The sequence below is a fragment of the Oncorhynchus masou genome, chromosome 19 (genome assembly GCF_036934945.1).
Source record: "Oncorhynchus masou masou isolate Uvic2021 chromosome 19, UVic_Omas_1.1, whole genome shotgun sequence".
Lineage (NCBI taxonomy): Eukaryota > Metazoa > Chordata > Actinopteri > Salmoniformes > Salmonidae > Oncorhynchus > Oncorhynchus masou.
The window spans coordinates 42,037,085-42,057,596 of record NC_088230.1 but is presented as its reverse complement, the minus strand read 5'-3'; the positions used below and the strand labels follow the sequence as shown (position 1 = coordinate 42,057,596).

General features: G+C 44.0%; 1 protein-coding gene across 1 annotated transcript in view; it reads left to right on the top strand.

The window, feature by feature from the left end:
• LOC135505616 (runt-related transcription factor 2-like) overlaps positions 1–20,512 on the top strand; it is an 89,824-nt gene that overhangs the window by 56,606 nt on the left and 12,706 nt on the right. Inside the window, exons 4-5 of the mRNA XM_064924679.1 lie at positions 14,433–14,609; positions 15,139–15,300. Coding sequence (XP_064780751.1) covers positions 14,433–14,609; positions 15,139–15,300 — 339 coding nt within the window. The remainder of the gene's footprint in view (positions 1–14,432; positions 14,610–15,138; positions 15,301–20,512) is intronic.

Below are 20,512 nucleotides of genomic sequence, written 5' to 3'. Positions count from 1 at the left end.
TTTAGTTAGATATTACTGCACTGTTGGAGCTAGGATCACAAGCATTTAGTTAGATATTACTGCACTGTTGGAGCTAGGAACACAAGCATTTAGTTAGATATTACTGCACTGTTGGAGCTAGGAACACAAGCATTTAGTTAGATATTACTGCACTGTTGGAGCTAGGAACACAAGCATTTAGTTAGATATTACTGCACTGTTGGAGCTAGGATCACAAGCATTTAGTTAGATATTACTGCACTGTTGGAGCTAGGAACACAAGCATTTAGTTAGATATTACTGTACTGTTGGAGCTAGGAACACAAGCATTTAGTTAGATATTACTGCACTGTTGGAGCTAGGAACACAAGCATTTAGTTAGATATTACTGCACTGTTGGAGCTAGGATTACAATCATTTAGTTAGATACTACTAGACTGTTGGAGCTAGAAACACAAGCATTTAGTTAGATATTACTGCACTGTTGGAGCTGGAAACACAAGCATTTCTCTACACCTGCTATAACATCTGCCAAATATATGTATGTGATCAATACAAATTGATTTTAAGTAGGGTTCTGTTCTAGTTTTGGTCTGTGGTTCGGCTCTAGTATGGGTCTGGGTTCTGTTCTAATTGTGGTCTGAGTATGGGTCTTGGTTCTGTTCTAGTTCTGGTCTGAGTTTGGGTCTGGGTTCTGTTCTAATTCTGGTCTGAGTATGGGTCCGGGGTTCTGTTCTAGTTTGGGCCTGGGGTTCTGTTCTAATTCTGGTCTGAGTATGGGTCTAGGTTCTGTTCTAGTTCTGGTCTGAGTTTGGGTCTGGGTTCTGTTCTAAGTCTGGTCTGGGGTTCTGTTCTAATTCTGGTCTGAGTATGGGTCTGGGGTTATGTTCGAGTTCTGGTCTGGGGTTCTGTTCTAGTTCTGGTCTTAGTATGGGTCTAGGTTCTGTTCTAGTTCTGGTCTGAGTTTGGGTCTGGGGTTCTGTTCGAGTTCTGGTCTGGGGTTCTGTTCGAGTTCCCAAGAAGGGAGACAAGGAGATGAGACAAGGAGATGAGACAAGGAGGGAGACAAGGAGGGAGACAAGGAGAGAGACAAGGAGAGAGACAGGGAGAGAGACAAGGAGAGAGACAGGGAGGGAGACGAGGAGGGAGACAGGGAGGGAGACAAGGAGAGAGACAGGGAGGGAGACAGGGAGAGAGACAAGGAGGGAGACGAGGAGGGAGACAGGGAGAGAGACAAGGAGAGAGACAGGGAGGGAGACGAGGAGGGAGACAGGGAGGGAGACAAGGAGGGAGACAAGGAGGGAGACAAGGAGAAGGAGAGGAGACAAGGAGGAGACAGGAGGGAGGGAGACAGGGAGGGAGACAAGGAGAGAGACAGGGAGGGAGACAGGGAGGGAGACAAGGAGAGAGACAGGGAGGGAGACAAGGAGGGAGACAAGGAGGGAGACAAGGAGAGAGACAAGGAGAGTGACAGGGAGATAGACAAGGAGAGAGACAGGGAGGGAGACGAGGAGGGAGACAGGGAGGGAGAGAGGGAGGGAGACAAGGAGGGAGACAAGGAAGTCAAACAAATGTCTTATGAGGTTCCATTATTAAAAGTAATGACAAGACTTTAAAACATGAAACCTAACCATCAGAGAGAAGGAAGGAGGAAGGAGAGGGAGGAGCCTGAGAGTCTTTATATTGTAACACGTCTCTGGTGTCAGGGTTGAAGAATCTCTGAGAGCTACAGAATGCTTTACCCTGAGTAAGTAGTGAGAGAGCCTGGCTCAGTCCAGCTAATGACTAAAACTTACAGCACGACTGTTTGTGTTTGTGTGTCTGTGTCTATGTCTGTGTGTGTGTGTGTGTGTGTGTGTGTGTGTGTGTGTGTGTGTGTGTGTGTGTGTGTGTGTGTGTGTGTGTGTGTGTGTGTGTGTGTGTGGGTGTGTGTGTGGATGTGTGTGTGTGTGTGTGTGTGTGTGTGTGTGTGTGTGTGTGTGTGTGTGTGTGTGTGTGTGTGTGTGTGTGTGTGGGTGGGTGTGTGTGTGTGTGCGTGTGTGTGTATGTGTGTCGGTGTGTGTGTGCCCTTCCCTGCCCTGGATTGCTTTCTCGAGGCAGGAACTCCTGGACCACACAGACGCTGGCAGCTCTCCACCACAACCTCTCTCTCTCTCTCTCCACTTCAGACCCCATAGTAGTCCGGCGTCTGGCTGTCACCCACTCAGCTCTTTTCCTCTTAAAAAAATGACATTTTCTTCTTTCCTCGACTCTCTTACTCCACGCTCTGCCTTCTCCCCCTCTCTCTCATCCCCCCCTCTCTCCCACTCTCCTGCTCTCCTCTCGTTGTCTTCTCAACCCTCCCTCCCTCCCACCTCCATTCTCCCCTTCTCTCCCTCTCTTCCCGCTTCCCTCCTCCCCTTTCTCCCCCCTCTCCTCCCCTCTCTCTTAATTCTCTCCTCTCCTTCCCTCCTCTCCTTGCCTTCCCCCCCTCTCCTCCTTCTCTCCTTTCCTTCCCACATCTCCTCACTCCTCCTCTTCTTGTCTTCTCCCACCCTCTCCTCCCCTCTCTCCTTCCTTCTCTCCTTTCCTTCCCTCCTCTCCTTGCCTCCTCCCTCTCTCCCTCCCTCCCTCCTCTCCTTCCCTCCTCTCCTTGCCTCCCCCCCTCTCCTCCTTCTCTCCTCTCCTTCCCACATCTCCTCTCTCCTCCTCTTCTTGTCTTCTCCCTCCCTCCCTCCTCTCCTTCCCTCCCCCCTCTCCTCCCCTCTCCCTCCCCCTCTCCTCTCCCTCCCCTCCCCCTCTCCTCCCCTCTCTCCCTCCCCTCCCTCCTCTCCTTCCCCTCCTCTCCTTCCCTCCCCCCTCCCTCCCCCTCTCCTTCCCTCCTCTCCTTGCCTCCTCCCTCCCTCCCCCTCTCCCTCTCCTTCCTCCCCCTCCCCCTCCCCCTCCCTCCTCCCTCCCCCCTCCCCCCTCCCTCCCTCCCTCCTCCTCTCCTCCCTCCCTCCTCCCTCCTCCTTCCTTCCTTCCTTCCTCTCCTTCCTTCCTTCCTTCCTTCCTTCCTTCCTTCCTTCCTTCCTTCCCTTCCCTCTCTCTCTCTCTCTCTCTCTCTCTCTCCCTCCCTCCTCTCCTCCCCTCCCCCTCTCCTCCCTCCCCTCCCTCCCTCCTCCTCCCTCCCTCCCTCCTCTCCTCTCCTCTCCTCCCTCTCTCCCTCTCTCCCTCCCTCTCTCCCTCCCTCCCTCCCTCCTCTCTGTTCTCTGTCACTCCCAGACAGCCATCTGAGGTACTCATTGTACTGACAGACAGTAACAACATGATTGCTGTTCCACATAGTATAAACCTCAACTAGAGTCTGTTCGTTCACCGCTTTTACTAGCTGTTTTTGCTCCTTTAATTGGCTGTTCCACCGCACCCTACCAGACTGACTCTCTGTCTGACTGTCTGATTCATGTGATTCATCTGACAGTCTGATTCATCTGACTGTCTGATTCGTGTGATTCATCTGACAGTCTGATTCATCTGACTGTCTGATTCGTGTGATTCATCTGACTGTCTGATTCGTGTGATTCATCTGACTGTCTGATTCATGTGATTCATCTGACTGTCTGATTCATGTGATTCATCTGACTGTCTGATTCGTGTGATTCATCTGACAGTCTGATTCGTCTGACTGTCTGATTCGTGTGATTCATCTGACTGTCTGATTCATGTGATTCATCTGACAGTCTGATTCATCTGACTCTCTGTCTGACTGTCTGATTCATGTGATTCATCTGACTGTCACAAACAGGCCATTGCCTGGACTGTATCTATGAGAGGAATCTCAGGACCACATTGTCTGATGACAAAGTTGAAAGATATTTATTACAAATACATGGCCCTCGAGCTGAAAATAACACACACATTTTACAGGTGGCAAAGACAAGGCCTCATCACAGAGCCATGTTATCCCATGGGACCTGAAGCCCCTCCCCAATCAGGGATAGAAGGAAGAGAGAGGAACAAAGACAAGGCCTCTTCACAGAGCCATGTTATCCCATGGGACCTGAAGCCCCTCCCCAATCAGGGATAGAAGGAAGAGAGAGAGGAACAAAGACAAGGCCTCATCACAGAGCCATGTTATCCCATGGGACCTGAAGCCCCTCCCCAATCAGGGATAGAAGGAAGAGAGAGAGGAACAAAGACAAGGCCTCATCACAGAGCCATGTTATCCCATGGGACCTGAAGCCCCTCCCCAATCAGGGATAGAAGGAAGAGAGAGGAACAAAGACAAGGCCTCTTCACAGAGCCATGTTATCCCATGGGACCTGAAGCCCTCCCCAATCAGGGATAGAAGGAAGAGAGAGAGGAACAAAGACAAGGCCTCATCACAGGGCCATGTTATCCCATGGGACCTGAAGCCCCTCCCCAATCAGGGATAGAAGGAAGAGAGAGGAACAAAGACAAGGCCTCATCACACGGCCATGTTATCCCATGGGACCTGAAGCCCCTCCCCAATCAGGGATAGAAGGAAGAGAGAGAGGAACAAAATGATACCACAGCATAACGACATTACATCATTCATACATAATAGTTCAAGGTGAAATTATGAAAGTATGCATATGTCTGTACATTGATTGAATTTGGGTTATGACCGGATCATGGGTTATGACCGTGACCAGGAAGTAGGGAGCCAAAAGTTTGAGTGGCGATACCGAACTTCTAGATTCCTCTGTTTTGTAGTGGGATCTGGAGATGGGACAGGAAAGACCTGTCATATGTTCACCGCAGAGGAAGAAGTTACTGACTCATACACGTGCCTCAGAAGACCGGATGATTCAACTAGGAGAACAGGGTCCTGAAGGAACGTCTCGCTCTGGCTAACGAGGCGTTAAGACTAATGGATCCTGATGAGACTGAACTCCTCTACAGTCGTGGCAAAAAGTGTTGAGAATGACACAAATATAAATTTTTACAAAGTTTGCTGCTTCAGTGTCTTTAGATATTTTTGTCAGATGTTACTATGGGATACTGAAGTATAATTACAAGCATTTCATAAGTATCAAAGGCTTTTATTGACAATTACATGAAGTTGATGCAAAGAGTCAATATTTGCAGTGTTGTCCCTTCGTTTTCAAGACCTCTGCAATCCGCCCTGGCATGCTGTCAATCAACTTCTGGGCCACATCCTGACTGATAGCAGCCCATTCTTCATAATCAATGCTTGGAGTTTGTCAGAATTTGTGGGTTTTTGTTTGTCCACTCGCCTCTTGAGGATTGACCACAAGTTCTCAATGGGATTAAGGTCTGGGGAGTTTCCTGGCCATGGACCCAAAATATCGATGTTTTGTTCCCCGAGCCACTTAGTTATCCCTTTTGCCTTATGGAAAGGTGCTCCATCATGCTGGAAAAGGCATTGTTTGTCACCAAACTGTTCCTGGATGGTTGGGAGAAGTTGCTCTCGGAGGATGTGTTGGTACCATTCTTTATTCATGGCTGTGTTCTTAGTCAGGCAAAATTGGGAGTGAGTCCACTCCCTTGGCTGAGAAGCAACCCCACACATGAATGGTCTCAGGATGCTGTTGGCATGACACAGGACTGATGGTAGCGCTCACCTTGTCTTCTCCGGACAAGCTTTTTTCCGAATGCCCCAAACAATCGGAAAGGGGATTCATCAGAGACAATGACTTTACCCCAGTCCTCAGCAGTCCAATCCCTGTACCTTCTGCAGAATATCAGTCTGTCCCTGATGTGTTTCCTGGAGAGAAGTGGCTTCTTTGCTGCCCTTCTTGACACCAGGCCATCCTCCAAAAGTCTTTGCCTCATTGTGCGTGCAGATGCACCTCCCTGCTGCCATTCCTGAGCAAGCTCTGTACTGGTGGTGCCCCGATCCCGCAGCTGAATCAACTTTAGGAGATGGTCCTGGCGCTTGCTGGACTTTCTTGGGCGGCCTGAAGCCTTCTTCACAACAATTGAACTGCTCTCCTTGAAGTTCTTGATGATCCGATAAATGGTTGATTTAGGAATAATCTTACTGGCACCAATATCCTTGCCTGTGAAGCCTTTTTTGTGCAGAGCAATGCTGATGGCACGTGTTTCCTTGCAGATAACCATGGTTGACAGAGGAAGAACAATGATTCCAAGCACCACCCTCCTCTTGAAGCTTCCAGTCTGTTATTCGAACTCAATCAGCATGACAGAGTGATCTCCAGCCTTGTCCTCGTCAACACTCACACCTGTGTTAACGAGAGAATCACTGACATGATGTCAGCTGGTCCTTTTGTGGCAGGGCTGAAATGCAGTGGAAATGTTTCAGTTCATTTGCATGGCAAAGAGGGACTTTGCAATTCATCTGATCACTCTTCATAACATTCTGGAGTTTATGCAAATTGCCATCATACAAACTGAGGCAGCAGACTTTGTGAAAATTAATGTGTGTCATTCTCAAAACTTTTGGCCACGACTGTAGTTACTGATACTACTGATATTGCAGGGACTATGGTGGTCTGCTTGAAGCAGACTGGGTCAGGGAGAGGTTGAAAATGTCAGTGAAGACACTTGACAGTTGGTCAGCGCAGTGCCTGTTTGATGGTTTGCATAGCGGAATTTCTTATAAGCATCCAAATTAGTGTCCGCTCCTGGAAAGCAGCAGCTCAGTGCGGATGTTGCCTGTAATACATGGCATCAGTTTATGTTGGTTAATAGACAGCAACAAAAAAATCTAGATGAAAACACTCTTGTTAAATCTTAAGGTCTACACTTTATAATGAGTTATTCTGACTCAGAACCTCCAGACTTCCTCCAGCTGTTAACAAAGAGATCTTACCGGACATTCCGTCCTGCCGAAAACCCAGTGAACTGTATATTATTCAGGGATTAGGGCCTGTGCCGAAGGTTCATTGAAGTAGGAGTCTTCGTTCAAACCGAGGTTAGTGATCGCTGCTCTTCTCAGTCATATGAAACGATGGCAGAAACATTATGTAGAAAAAGACTTATGATCAGTGAACATTTGAATCACCTCAAGTACCTCGTACCCCAGCACATACTTTAAAATACTACTTACATTTTTTTGGGGGGGGGGCTATCTGTACTTTACTGAACTATTTATATTTTTGACAACTTTTACTTCACTACATTCCAAAAGAAAATAATGTATTTTTTACTCCATACATTTTCCCTGACACCAAAAAGTACTCGATACATTTTGAGTGTTTAGCAGGACAGGAAAATGTTTATATTCACACACTTGTCAACACACAGAGAAGATTCCTGGTCATCCCTACTGCCTCTGACCTGGAGGACTCACTAAACAGAGAACATCCCTGGTCATCCCTATTGCCTCTGATCTGGAGGACTCATTAAACAGAGAACATTCCTGGTCATCCCTACTGCCTCTGATCTGGAGGACTCACTAAACAGAGAACATCCCTGGTCATCCCTACTGCCTCTGATCTGGATGACTCACTAAACAGAGAACATCCCTGGTCATCCCTACTGCCTCTGATCTGGAGGACTCACTAAACAGAGAACATCCCTGGTCATCTCTACTGCCTCTGATCTGGAGGACTCACTAAACAGAGAACATCCCCCCTGCCTCTGATCTGGAGGACTCACTAAACAGAGAACATCCCTACTGCCTCTGATCTGGAGGACTTACTAAACAGAGAACATCCCTACTGCCTCTGATCTGGAGGACTCACTAAACAGAGAGCATCCCTACTGCCTCTGTTCTGGAGGACTCACTAAACACAAAGGCATCTTTTGTAAATAATGTCTGAGTGTTGGAGTGTGCCCCTGGCTATCCATACATTTAAAAAACAAGAAAATTGTTCAGTGCTTTGCTTAATATAAGGAATTTGAGATGATTTATACTTTAACATTTGATACTAAAGTATATTTAGAACCAAATACATTAAAACCTTTACTCAAGTAGTATTTTACTGCTCACTTCTACTTGAGTAACTTTCGCTTAAGGTATTTATACTTTTTCCACCACTGGTCGGTACCGGTACTTCCTGTTTATAGCGTCCTGTTAACTCTGCATTGGCAGTTGACATTTCACATGTCGTTTTCAAATTCAATTCGCGAAAGTTCCCCTCGACCAACATGGAGGAGGTTCTTATAAAGTATTGACTCAAAAACAAAAGAGCCCTGGTCAGGTAACTCATCCCATTCCCTCTACTTCACAGCGTTATCATCGTACTGCTGCATAGTATCTACATATTATTATATTTTATATATATATTATTATATATTATTAACATTTTGAATATTGTCAATAATAATCTTATGACCGTAAAGTTGAATTCCTTTGTTAGCTCTGTTAGCCCATTTGGAAGACAAGTGTGGTCAGCTCGTCCAGTGCTATTATTTAATATGTTTACAATTATATGTTCAAATGATATGTTATATCATTTAATTTTCCTAAATATGGATACACCCTCTGTTTTCAAATCTCTTAGAGGGTTTGGGCTGTTACATATCAACGTACGGAGATTGATGTCAAAAATGGACCTTCTTGATATCTGCCTGACATGAGCTCAGATGTTTTTGGTTCCCACAGAGACTAAATGGCTCCATCCCGCTTAAGGACATTGCTGAGTACGAGTCTTCAGGTGACAGACTGAAAAAGGGGGAGGGGTTTATACAGTTGTATGAAATCAACTGTGGAATCATACGCTCTAAATATCCCCCAAAATATTTAGCTTTTGGTTACAGATGTGGCCATAAAGCTGAATACAAAACTGTTCTGTTGCAGGGATTTACCTAGTTTAATCAGCTGTGTTTGCTGGGGAGTGTGACTCCACTCCGGCCCCTGAGGACTGAATTACCCATTCCTGTGTTAGCGATACCAAACAGAAAAGTGTTAGACTCTTTTGCCAGCTTGATTGTTTTCTCTGGATGACGGGAATCTCAGGGACTTTCCCTTCAGCTCTGCAGTCATCCCATTTCCCTTAACACACAACTCCTCTAACCCAGGCTCAACACTCAGCCCTCTGGCCAGATAAGGTTCACAGCAATGAGTCAATCAACTGTAGACATTCACTATAAAGTGTAATTATGTCATAAACAAACTGTATTTACTGTCAGGGACACCTAACTAATGGAGATGAGGTCTCTTACACACAATGAGAAGTAGTTTGCGGTATTTATCCCAGCTAGTGTTGTTGACAGTGGAACGTCCATATGTTCTCCTGGACTTGGATAAACCTACTGACCACAGTTAGGGCCCAGACCACAGCTGTTATTTCATATTCTCTCTCTCTCTCTCTCTCTCTCTCCCTCTCCCTCTCTCTCTCTCCCTCTCTCTCAAAACAATAAAAATGAGCAGTAAACAATACACTCACAGAAATTTCAAGAGCCTAAATACATTTCAAATGTCATTATGTCAATGCAACAATGTCCAAGGGGTAGGCAAAATACAGGTCGGGGACAGGCAAGAGTTTATAACCAGGTCAGAGTCCAAAACAGTACTGACCGGCAGGCAGGCCGGGGGCAGGCGGGCTCAAGGTCAGGGGCAGGGGCAGGCAGGCAGGCTCAAGTTCAGGGGCAGGCTCAAGTTCAGGGGCAGGTGCAGGCAGGCAGGCTCAAGTTCAGGGGCAGGGGCAGGCAGGCTCAAGGTCAGGGGCAGGCAGGCTCAAGGTCAGGGGCAGGCAGGCCGGGGGCAGGCAGGCTCAAGGTCAGGGGCAGGCAGGCTCAAGGTCAGGGGCAGGCAGGCTCAAGGTCAGGGGCAGGCAGGCTCAAGGTCAGGGGCAGGCAGGCTCAAGGTCAGGGGCAGGCAGGCTCAAGGTCAGGGGCAGGCAGGCTCAAGGTCAGGGACAGGCAGGCTCAAGGTCAGGGGCATGCGGGCTCAGAGTCAGGACAGGCAGGCTCAAGGTCAGGGGCAGGCGGGCTCAGAGTCAGGACAGGCAGGCTCAGAGTCAGGACAGGCAGGCTCAAGGTCAGGGGCAGGCGGGCTCAGAGTCAGGACAGGCAGGCTCAAGGTCAGGGGCAGGCAGGCTCAAGGTCAGGGGCAGGCAAGGGTCAGAACTGGGAGGATGAGGAAAAACAGAGATTGGGAAAAACAGGAGCTATGAGAAAACCGCTGGTTGACGAGACGAACTGGCACAGACAGACAGAAAACACAAGTATAAATACCCAGGGGATAATGGGGAAGATGGGTGACACCTGGAGGGGACAAGCACAAGGACAGGTGAAACAGATCAGGGTGTGACAAGTACAAAAGGGAAAATAAATAAACATAAATATGGGTTGTATTTACAATTGTGTTTGTTCTTCACTGGTTGCCCTTTTCTTTTGGCAACAGTTTACACATCTTGTTGCTGTGATGGCACACTGTGGAATTTCACCCAGTAGATATGGGAGTTTATCCAAATTGGGTTTGTTTTCTAATTCTTTGTGGATCTGTGTAATCTGAGGGACATATGTATCTATGATATGGTCATACATTTGGCAGGAGGTTAGGAAGTGCAGCTCAGTTTCCACCTAATTTCATAGGCAGTGAGCACATAGCCTGTCTTCTCTTGAGAGCCATGTCTGCCTACGGCGGCCTTTCTCAATAGCAAGGCTATGCTCACTGAGTCTGTACAAAGTCAAAGCTTTCCTTAAGTTTGGGTCAGTCACAGTGGTCAGGTGTGCCACTGTGTAATCTCTGTTTAGGGACAAATATCATTCTAGTTTGCTCTATGCTTTTGTGAATTCTTTCCAAATGTGTCAAGTAACTATCTTTTTGTTTTCTCATGATTTGGTTGGGTCTAATTGTGCTGCTGTCCTGGGCTCTGTAGGGTGTGTTTGTGTTTGTGAACAGAGCCCCGGGACCAGCTTGCTTAGGGGACTCTTCTCCAGGTTCATCTCTCTGTAGGTGATGGCTTTGTTATGGAAGGTTTCAGAATCGCTTCCTTTTAGGTGGTTGTGGAATGTAACGTCTCATTTCTGGATTTTGATAATTAGCGGGTATCGGCCTAATTCTGATTTGCATGCATTAGCTGGTGTTCTACGTTGTACATGGAGGATATTTTTGCAGAATTCTGCATGCAGAGTCTCTATTTGGTGTTTGTCCCATTTTGTGAAGTCTTGGTTGGTGAGCGGAACCCAGACCTCACAACCATAAAGGGCAATGGGTTCTTTAACTGATTCAAGTATTTTTAGCCATATCCTATTTGGTAGGTCAAATGTTATGTTCCTTTTCATGGCAAAGAAGGCCATTTTTGCCTTGTCTCTCAGATCTCTCAGATCGTTCACAGCTTTGTGGAAGTTACATGTTTTGGTACCCTTCCCTCGATCTTTGCCTCGACACAATCATTTCCCGGAGTTCAACGGACAGTTCCTTTGACCTTATGGCTTGGTTTTTGCTCTGAGATGCCCAACTGTAGGAACTTAAATATAAAGGTGTGTGCCTTTCCAAATCATGTCCAATCAATTTAATTTACAACAGGTGGACTCCAATCAAGTTGTAGAAACATCTGAAGGATGATCAATGGTAACAGGATGCACCTGAGTGCAATTTTGAGTCACATAGCAAATGGTCTGAATACTTATGTAAATAAGGTATATATTTTTAAAATGTTTAATGCATTTGCAAACATTTCGAAAAACCTGTTTTTACTTTGTCATTATGGCACATTGTGTGTAGAATGATGATGATTTGGAAAAAGTCAAGGGGTCTGAATACTTTCCCAATATATAGTTTGGGACTGTTAGTAATGAGCTCTAGAAATGTACTGTACTGGGGGTGGGTGTTAATAATGGGTTATTTAAGTGTCGGGGACTGTTAATAATTAGATCTAGATGTTTATAGTCGGGGACTGTTATTAATTCGATGTAGATGTTTATAGTTGGACTGTTATTAATTAGATCTAGATGTTTATAGTCGGGGACTGTTAATAATTAGATCTAGATGTTTATAGTCGGGGACTGTTAATAATTAGATGTAGATGTTTATAGTCGGGGACTGTTAATAATTAGATCTAGATGTTTATATTTATTGAAATGACTGGAATTCTGATAGACTTTGGGACTGTTAATAATTAGATGTAGATGTTTATAGTTGGGGACTGTTAATAATTAGATCTAGATGTTTATAGTTGGGGACTGTTAATAATTAGATGTAGATGTTTATAGTTGGGGACTGTTATTAATTAGATAGAAGTGTATAGTGTGGAGATTGTTATTAATTAGTATATTTGGACATTGTTATTAATGAATCTAGTTAGATGTTTATAGTTGGGGACTGACATTGTTATTAATAATTAGATCTAGATGTTTTATAGTATTTCTAGAAGTGTATAGTTGGACATTGTTATTAATTAGATCTAGATGTTTATAGTTGGACATTGTTAATAATTAGATCTAGATGTTTATAGTCTAGAAGTGTGGGGACTGTTATTAATTAGATGTAGATGTTTATAGTTGGGGACTGTTAATAATTAGATCTAGATGTTTATAGTTTAGAAGTGGGACATTGTTATTAATTAGATCTAGATGTTTATAGTTGGGGACTGTTAATAATTAGATCTAGATGTTTATATTTGGGGACTGTTAATAATTAGATCTAGATGTTTATAGTTGGGGACTGTTATTAATTAGATCTAGATGTTTATAGTTGGGGACTGTTATTAATTAGATCTAGATGTTTATAGTTGGGGACTGTTAATAATTAGATGTAGATGTTTATAGTTGTGGACTGTTAATAATTAGATCTAGATGTTTATAGTTGGGGACATTGTTATTAAGTTTAGATCTAGATGTTTATAGTTGGGGACATTGTTATTAATTAGATCTAGATGTTTATAGTTGGGGACATTGTTATTAATAGTTTAGATCTAGATGTTTTAATGAGTTTGTAGTTGGACATTGTTAATAATTAGATCTAGATGTTTATAGTTGGACATTGTTAATAATGAGATCTAGATGTTTATAGTTGGACATTGTTATTAATTAGATCTAGATGTTTATAGTCGGGGACTGTTAATAATTAGATCTAGATGTTTATAGTCGGGGACTGTTATTAATTAGATCTAGATGTTTATAGTTGGGGACTGTTATTAATTAGATCTAGATGTTTATAGTTGGGGACTGTTATTAATTAGATGTAGATGTTTATAGTTGGGGACTGTTAATAATTAGATGTAGATGTTTATAGTTGGGGACTGTTAATAATTAGATCTAGATGTTTATAGTCGGGGACTGTTAATGAGTTCTAGAAGTGTATATTTGGACATTGTTATTAATGAGTTCTAGAAGTGTATAGTTGGACATTGTTATTAATGAGTTCTAGAAGTGTGTAGTTCGAGGGTTATTAATACGTTCTAGAAGTGTATAGTTGGGAGGTTATTAATGCCTTCTAGAAATGTACACTTGGGGATTGTTATTCATGAGTTCTATAAGTGTACAGGTGGGGACTGTTTTTAATTAGTTATATAAGTGTATAGTTGGGGGGTTATTAATTAGTTATAGAAGTGTATAGTTGGGATTGTTATTAATGAGTTGTAGAAGTTTATAGTTGGGGACTGTTGGGGTTATTAATGAGCTCTAACAGTGGATATTTGGGGATTTTAATTTTTGAAGTGTGTAATTTTTGAAGTGTTTGGGGACTGTTATTAATGAGTTCTAGAGGTGAATAATTGTAGGTGTTATTAATGAGTTCTAGAGGTGAATAATTGTAGGTGTTATTAATGAGTTCTAGAAGTGCATCGTTGACGGGGTTATTAATCAGTTCTGTAATTGTGCAGTTGAAAACAGAAAGCAGTATTGTATCTTTCATATGGTGTACAGCATCAGGATATAATATGTTATAAACCTCAGGCTGTCTGCATGAATCAAGATAGAATATGTTATAAACCTCAGGCTGTCTGTGTGAATCAGGATAGAATATGTTATAAACCTCAGGCTGTCTGCATGATTCAAGATAGAATATGTTATAAACCTCAGGCTGTCTGCATGAATCAAGACAGCCTGAGTTTTATAACATATTCTATCCTGATTCACGCAGAAAGCCTGAGTTTTATAACATATTCTATCTTGATTCATGCAGACAGCCAGAAGCTGTCAGAAGCTAGAGGAGTCTCCTAAAACAGGGCTGTTCTCAGACTGTCTCGTTGTTTTTATTGTTGTACAGGACATCGTCAGAAGCTAGAGGAGTCTCCTAAATCAGGGCTGTTCTCAGACTGTCTCGTTGTTTTTATTGTTGTACAGGACATCGTCAGAAGCTGGAGGAGTCTCCTAAATCAGGGCTGTTCTCAGACTGTCTCGTTGTTTTTATTGTTGTACAGGACATCGTCAGAAGCTAGAGGAGTCTCCTAAATCAGGGCTGTTCTCAGACTGTCTCGTTGTTTTTATTGTTGTACAGGACATCGTCAGAAGCTGGAGGAGTCTCCTAAATCAGGGCTGTTCTCAGACTGTCTCGTTGTTTTTATTGTTGTACAGGACATCGTCAGAAGCTAGAGGAGTCTCCTAAATCAGGGCTGTTCTCAGACTGTCTCGTTGTTTTTATTGTTGTACAGGACATCGTCAGAAGCTAGAGGAGTCTCCTAAAACAGGGCTATTCTCAGACCGTCTCAGTGAGCTGGAGAGAATCAGACAGACAACCATGAGGGTTGCCATGCCGACACAACCCCAACGACAGCCACTCAACGCCGGACCCAACTCCTTCAACCACCAGGGACAGACACAGATACCAGGTGAGTCTAATACCTCTAACCCCAACCCCAGGGACAGACACAGATACCAGGTGAGTCTAATACCTCTAACCTCAACCCCAGGGACAGACACAGACACGGATACCAGGTGAGACCATAACATTACCCCCCCTTAACCTTCTCAATACCAGGTGAGACCATAACTTGATCCACTCTAACCCCAGGGACAGATACAGATACCAGGTGAGACTATAACATTAAGGCCTCTAACACCAGGGACAGACACAGATACCAGGTGAGACCATAACTTGAACCATTCTAACCCCAGTGACAGACAACGATACCAGGTGAGACCGTAACTATAACACTCACAGACTTTTGTGTTCCAGTTCCTATTCCAGTTCTCTAGTTGTCTGTATCTATTACATCGGCCCTGTCGAGGTGGAACACTGGACAACAGAGAAACAAACAGCTATGCAGTAATAGCTAACAAGTCATACTCTTTCTGCTCCTCCCTCCTCCTCCTCCTCCTCCTCCTCCCATCCAACCATCCCTCTCCTCCTTCCTCCAGACCCTCGCCAGTCTCAGTCATCTCCTTCCTGGTCCTATGAGCAGCCCTACCCGTCCTACCTGAGTCCTATGACCTCCCCATCTGTCCACTCCACCACGCCCCTCTCCTCCAGCCGAGCCACCGGCCTGCCCAACATCACTGACCTGCCCCGCCGCCTGCCAGGTAACACAAACACATGAACACTGACGCTTACGCACACTAACCCACTCACACACACACTCTCACACACATACTAGAAATAAACAATAACTAACACCAAGAATCAGATTAAATGATATTTGCTCTGTGATTTGTTTCTCTTTAACTCTGTTGGATTTCAAAATAGCCACTTCTACCCCAGCTAGCACATAATGTTCTGAGAACCATATGTTTCTTAGAGCTTGGTGAGAGTGTGGTCGTCTTATGGTTATTTATCATACAACCTTCTCACAACGTTCTGGGAATGGTGCAGGATTGGCGTTGGAACACAGCACATTTAAGTAACTTGACAAAAAAACATAATTTTCTAATTGTTTTTCATTACTTTAACAGCATTTTCCCAAAAGTTCAAACATGGTTACATTTCATTTTGGTTCTTGCAACGTTCTCCAACTGGTTTGACATTGGGAATGTTCTCAAATAGTTCAGAGAACATTAAGAAACAACATTCTTCTGTGGGAACGTTTCGTCCAGGTTTACTCATGGTTGTATTTAACGTCAAGTTCTCAATTTGTTCTGAGAACGTTAAGAAAACTTTCCATAAAAACAAGATACATAAAATCATTAACATATACATTCCGTTCTTCAACAAAACTCTCTTTATCCTCTATCTTGTTAAGTGTGTTGGCCACGCCCACTAATTTGCCACACCTGATCTTAAAGAGTGCTTGTTTCCTTTGAAATGGGGTCTCTTTGAATAGACTAAAATGAACAGCTTTGAATGCGTAAAAACAACATGGCGGCATGCTAGCTCGAGCCTGGTGGCACAATGGACTAATTCCATGGATAGAGAACAGAAGACTATTGGTGGCACAAAAATAAATGGGTTTGCATAATTAATGCCTAAAAAAATCAATTCCTATTGTCGTGTCTTTGGCATCATTAAAAGTGACAGTTATTTTATCAAATCAATTCTCTGTAATCATTATTACGTCATTAAACTAATCATGTAAATGTAATTAACTAGGAAGTCGGGGCACCAAGGAAAATATTCAGATTACAAAGTTATAATTTTCCTAATATAACTCTTCAGATATTTTAATATCGGATCAATTAGTCTTCTATTAATGAATTATTCTTTACCTCACGTTAGTCTCATTCCAAACGTAGTAATTTGTTGGCTATCTGCACAAACTCTAATATAAATCATCCATACACCAATTGGCTAAATAATTATTAATAATAAATAATTTATTTTCTAACTAACTAAATAATCACAGAAATGCATAAACACACAAACAGTAGATATGGTAACAAGGAAATGATAGGGGAGGTTCCCTAGTGGGCTAAACCGACGGTTTAGTGGACAAAGGGAAGTGGGTGTGGACTGAGAAGGGCGGGAAAGACAAAAGGGATCACTACACACTATATTACTATATTAATTGAATTGCTAATCCTTTGCACATGAACGCCCACTTATTCGGGAATAACTGCAATCAATATACATTTACGCCCAGTGTGTCGTCGTGATCTCTGTTGGAATCGTCCATCTGTCTGCTGGAGAGTTTATCTGAGTCTCTCTCTCTGCTTCCCTGAAGATCAAAGTCTTCAGTGGTTAGAATGGATACTTCAGAGGACCATTCAGAAATGTTCGCATAGAATAGTGGTTCAGGCATCCCAAGCTGACATAATTTCCAACTGCAGACTAATAATTAGTATCTAAGATTTGCTCTTATTCTGTTGGGATCGATAGTCTCAGAGTTGAACAATTTAGAGTTGTGTAGCCGATGCTCCATGTGATTTAGGTCTAAACTATTCACAATAACAGCTCATGCTGTGGGTTTGCCCAGTCTTGGTAGTCAAACCTGTGCCACCTCAGCTTACACCAAGGTACGCGTGGTCTGAAGAGGATTTCCTCAGTAGGGTTTTTTTTCGTAACAGTAGAAAAGGTGGTTTTATGATGCCTGATCATGTCTGTGCTCACGGGGGCGGGCCAATGACTTCGTTCAACTTTGAAGGGATTCTCTCACATTAAAGGTTTAACATCACATTACATCATTTCACAAATAGTTTATTCTTTACTCATTCATTGTATACAAGAATTAGATGCAAACCCCATTATTGAGAAATGTACACATTCAGAGATATAGTTATGTGTGTTTCCTGTCCTCTCTGAGGTCACCAAATGAAAAACACACGTCATACCCGTCCCTTTAGTGTCCACGGACCATTCACACCATCAAACAAGTGGACATTTTGTTTCAAATTCCCCTTTTGGAGATTTAGGAGTTCGGCCACGTGAAATCCTTTGTTCTCTATGTCTCTCTTTCTGCATGGCCAGGGGGAGAGAGTCTCCTCCAGGAATTTATAACCTGAGATAACAGAACCTGGGTGTAGGAGAGAGTGGGAAGCAGTGATCTATACCCAGAAAGGGCCACGTCATGACACCATGCTTGGAGTTCAAAACAGTTTAAAAAAATCCAAATAACCTCTTACTAAAACCTCCCAAGAAGCCTTTAAAGGAACCACAGTAAAACGTTCTCCGAACCTCCCTGGAACCATGGTAAAAGGTTCTCAGAACCTCCCTGGAACCACAGTAAAACAATCTCCGAACCTCCCTGGAATCAGAGTAAAACGTTCTCAGAACCTCCCTGGATCCACAGTAAAACGTTCTCAGAACCTCCCTGGAACCAGAATTAAACGTTCTCAGAACCTCCCTGGATCCACAGTAAAACGTTGTCAGAACCTCCCTGGATCCACAGTAAAACGTTGTCAGAACCTCCCTGGATCCACAGTAAAACGTTGTCAGAACCTCCCTGGAACCAGAATAAAACATTCTCAGAACCTCCCTGGATCCACAGTAAAACGTTGTCAGAACCTCCCTGGATCCACAGTAAAACGTTGTCAGAACCTCCCTGGATCCACAGTAAAACGTTGTCAGAACCTCCCTGGAACCAGAATAAAACGTTCTCAGAACCTCCCTGCAACCTAAAAATAAACGTTCCCAGAATAAGCATATTTTCACTTCTATTCTCTAAGAACATAAAAAATGTTCAGTTTTACCAGTCAGGAAACATATGGTTTCCTTCCTACAACCAATTTGAAACCAAAAACATATGTTCCAAACTGCCAAGGGAACCAATGTGTGAGCTGGGAAGAGTTTGTTACAGTCAGACACAGAGTCTGTTGTCCTCTGTTTGTTCATTCTCCTGTAGACTTTAGATATATTGGGGCTAAGGGGTGTGGCCTACCTGACTGGTTCCCTAAGCAGCGGTTAGCACAGATCAGATTTTTTTATCCTTGCTGTGAGACTTTGATCCACGAGGACTCTGGGTAATAACAGGACCGGCATAATGAAAGACTGAGGGACAAAGAAACCACTTTATACGCCGCCTCCTTCGCAATGTATGCTGGGTATTTAAAACGTCCATGATTGTCCGGACAGCAGAATCTGTCCCTCTCTCTCCATCTCACTTCATCCTCTCCCTCCAGCTCTCTATCTCTCCCTCCTCTTTCTCCATCCATCTCTCTCTTCACCCGCTACTGGAAAGATACACTTTTACTGACTTATAATGAAGTCCATCCATCTGTCCTTCAGGGTAAAGACCTAAGTGACTGTAAAACTCCCTTTGGGCCCTCAGTTTCACAAGTCTCAATGGAGATGATGGCAAGGGATGAGAGTCGTCCTTCATCAGTCCGGTTTCGGCTTTATTAGTTTCAGCGCAGGAAATGAACTCTCTATGGATATTGTTGTGGCTGGTATAGTGAGGAGCAGCTGCTGTAACTTCGATGCCTCTGGGACCATCTGTGTCATGCTGGAACAAAAAGCTGAGGAGCAGGTGAATTGTCTCGTAACATTTGTGAACTGTACAACCTGTACAAGATCAGCCTTAAATCTAATGAAATCAAAGTACTTGGTATATTTTGACAGGCTCTCGTTTTGATGGTCGAACTTTGTGACATTGTTGCAATTGTTTTTTTGCGGTCCACTAAACCAAGGACATGAAGTTCACTAAAGTGGTCGGCTCTCTTCAGAACATTAGTATTATCCAGTAGATGTTCTGATCAGCTGTTTACTACGAGTTGAGCTTTCAGTCAGTCCCAGATCATTGCATTTGATTCGCTCATCAAAACTGTTGCCTCCATTCCAGTGCTTTCATTGTGTCGCTGATACGGCAGAAACCAGAGGCGGCTGGTGGGGGGGGGGGGGGGGTATAGGAGGACGGGCTCGTTGTAATGGCTGGGATGGAGTAAGTGGAACGGAGTCAAACATGTGGTTTCCATATGTTTGCTGTGTTTGAAACCTCTCCATTCATTCCATACCAGCCATTACAATGAGCCTGTCCTCCTATAGCACCTCTCACCAGCCTCCTCTGGCAGAAAAACATGTCCAGCTCATTGTTTAATTGAAAATTCCACAGCTAACACAGTGGCGGTCTCTGAATGGGTTGCTAACGAAAGTTCCATGAACAAACATGGCTCACTTGCTCTTACTTACAAGCCCAACAATGCAGTTAAGAAAAATACCTACAAAAAAATAGAAAATAAAAGTAAAAAATAATTAAACAGCAGAAGTAAAATAACAAGACTATATACAGGTACCATAGAGTCAATGTGGAGGCTATATACAGGTACCATAGAGGCAATTTGGAGGCTATATACAGGTACCATACAGAGTCAATGTGTAGGCTATATACAGGTACCATAGAGTCAATGTGGAGGCTATATACAGGTATCATACAGAGTCAATGTGCTGGGGGCACCGTTGGTCGAGGTAATGGAGGAAATATGTACATGTAGGTAGAGGCTTGGGGGTAGAAACTGTTAAGGAGCCTTTTGGACCAAGACTTGGCGCTCCGGTACCGCTTGCCGTGCGGTAGCAGAGAGAACAGTTTATGACTAGGGTGACTTGAGTCTTTGACAATTTTTAGGGCATTCCTCTGACACCGCCTGGTGTAGAGATCCTGGATGGCAGGAAACTTAGCCCTCTGAAGAGCCTTGCGGTCGGAGGCCGGGCAGTTTCCACACCAGGCAGTGATGCAACCATGCTCTCGATGGTGCAGCTGTAGAACCTTTTGAGGATCTGAGGACCCATGCCAAGTCTTTTCAGTCTCCTGAGGGGGAATAGGTTTGGTCGTACCCTCTTCACGACTGTCTTGTTGTGTTTGGACCATGTTAGTTTGTTGGTGATGTGGACACCAAGGAACTTGAAGCTCTCAACCTGCTCCACTACAGC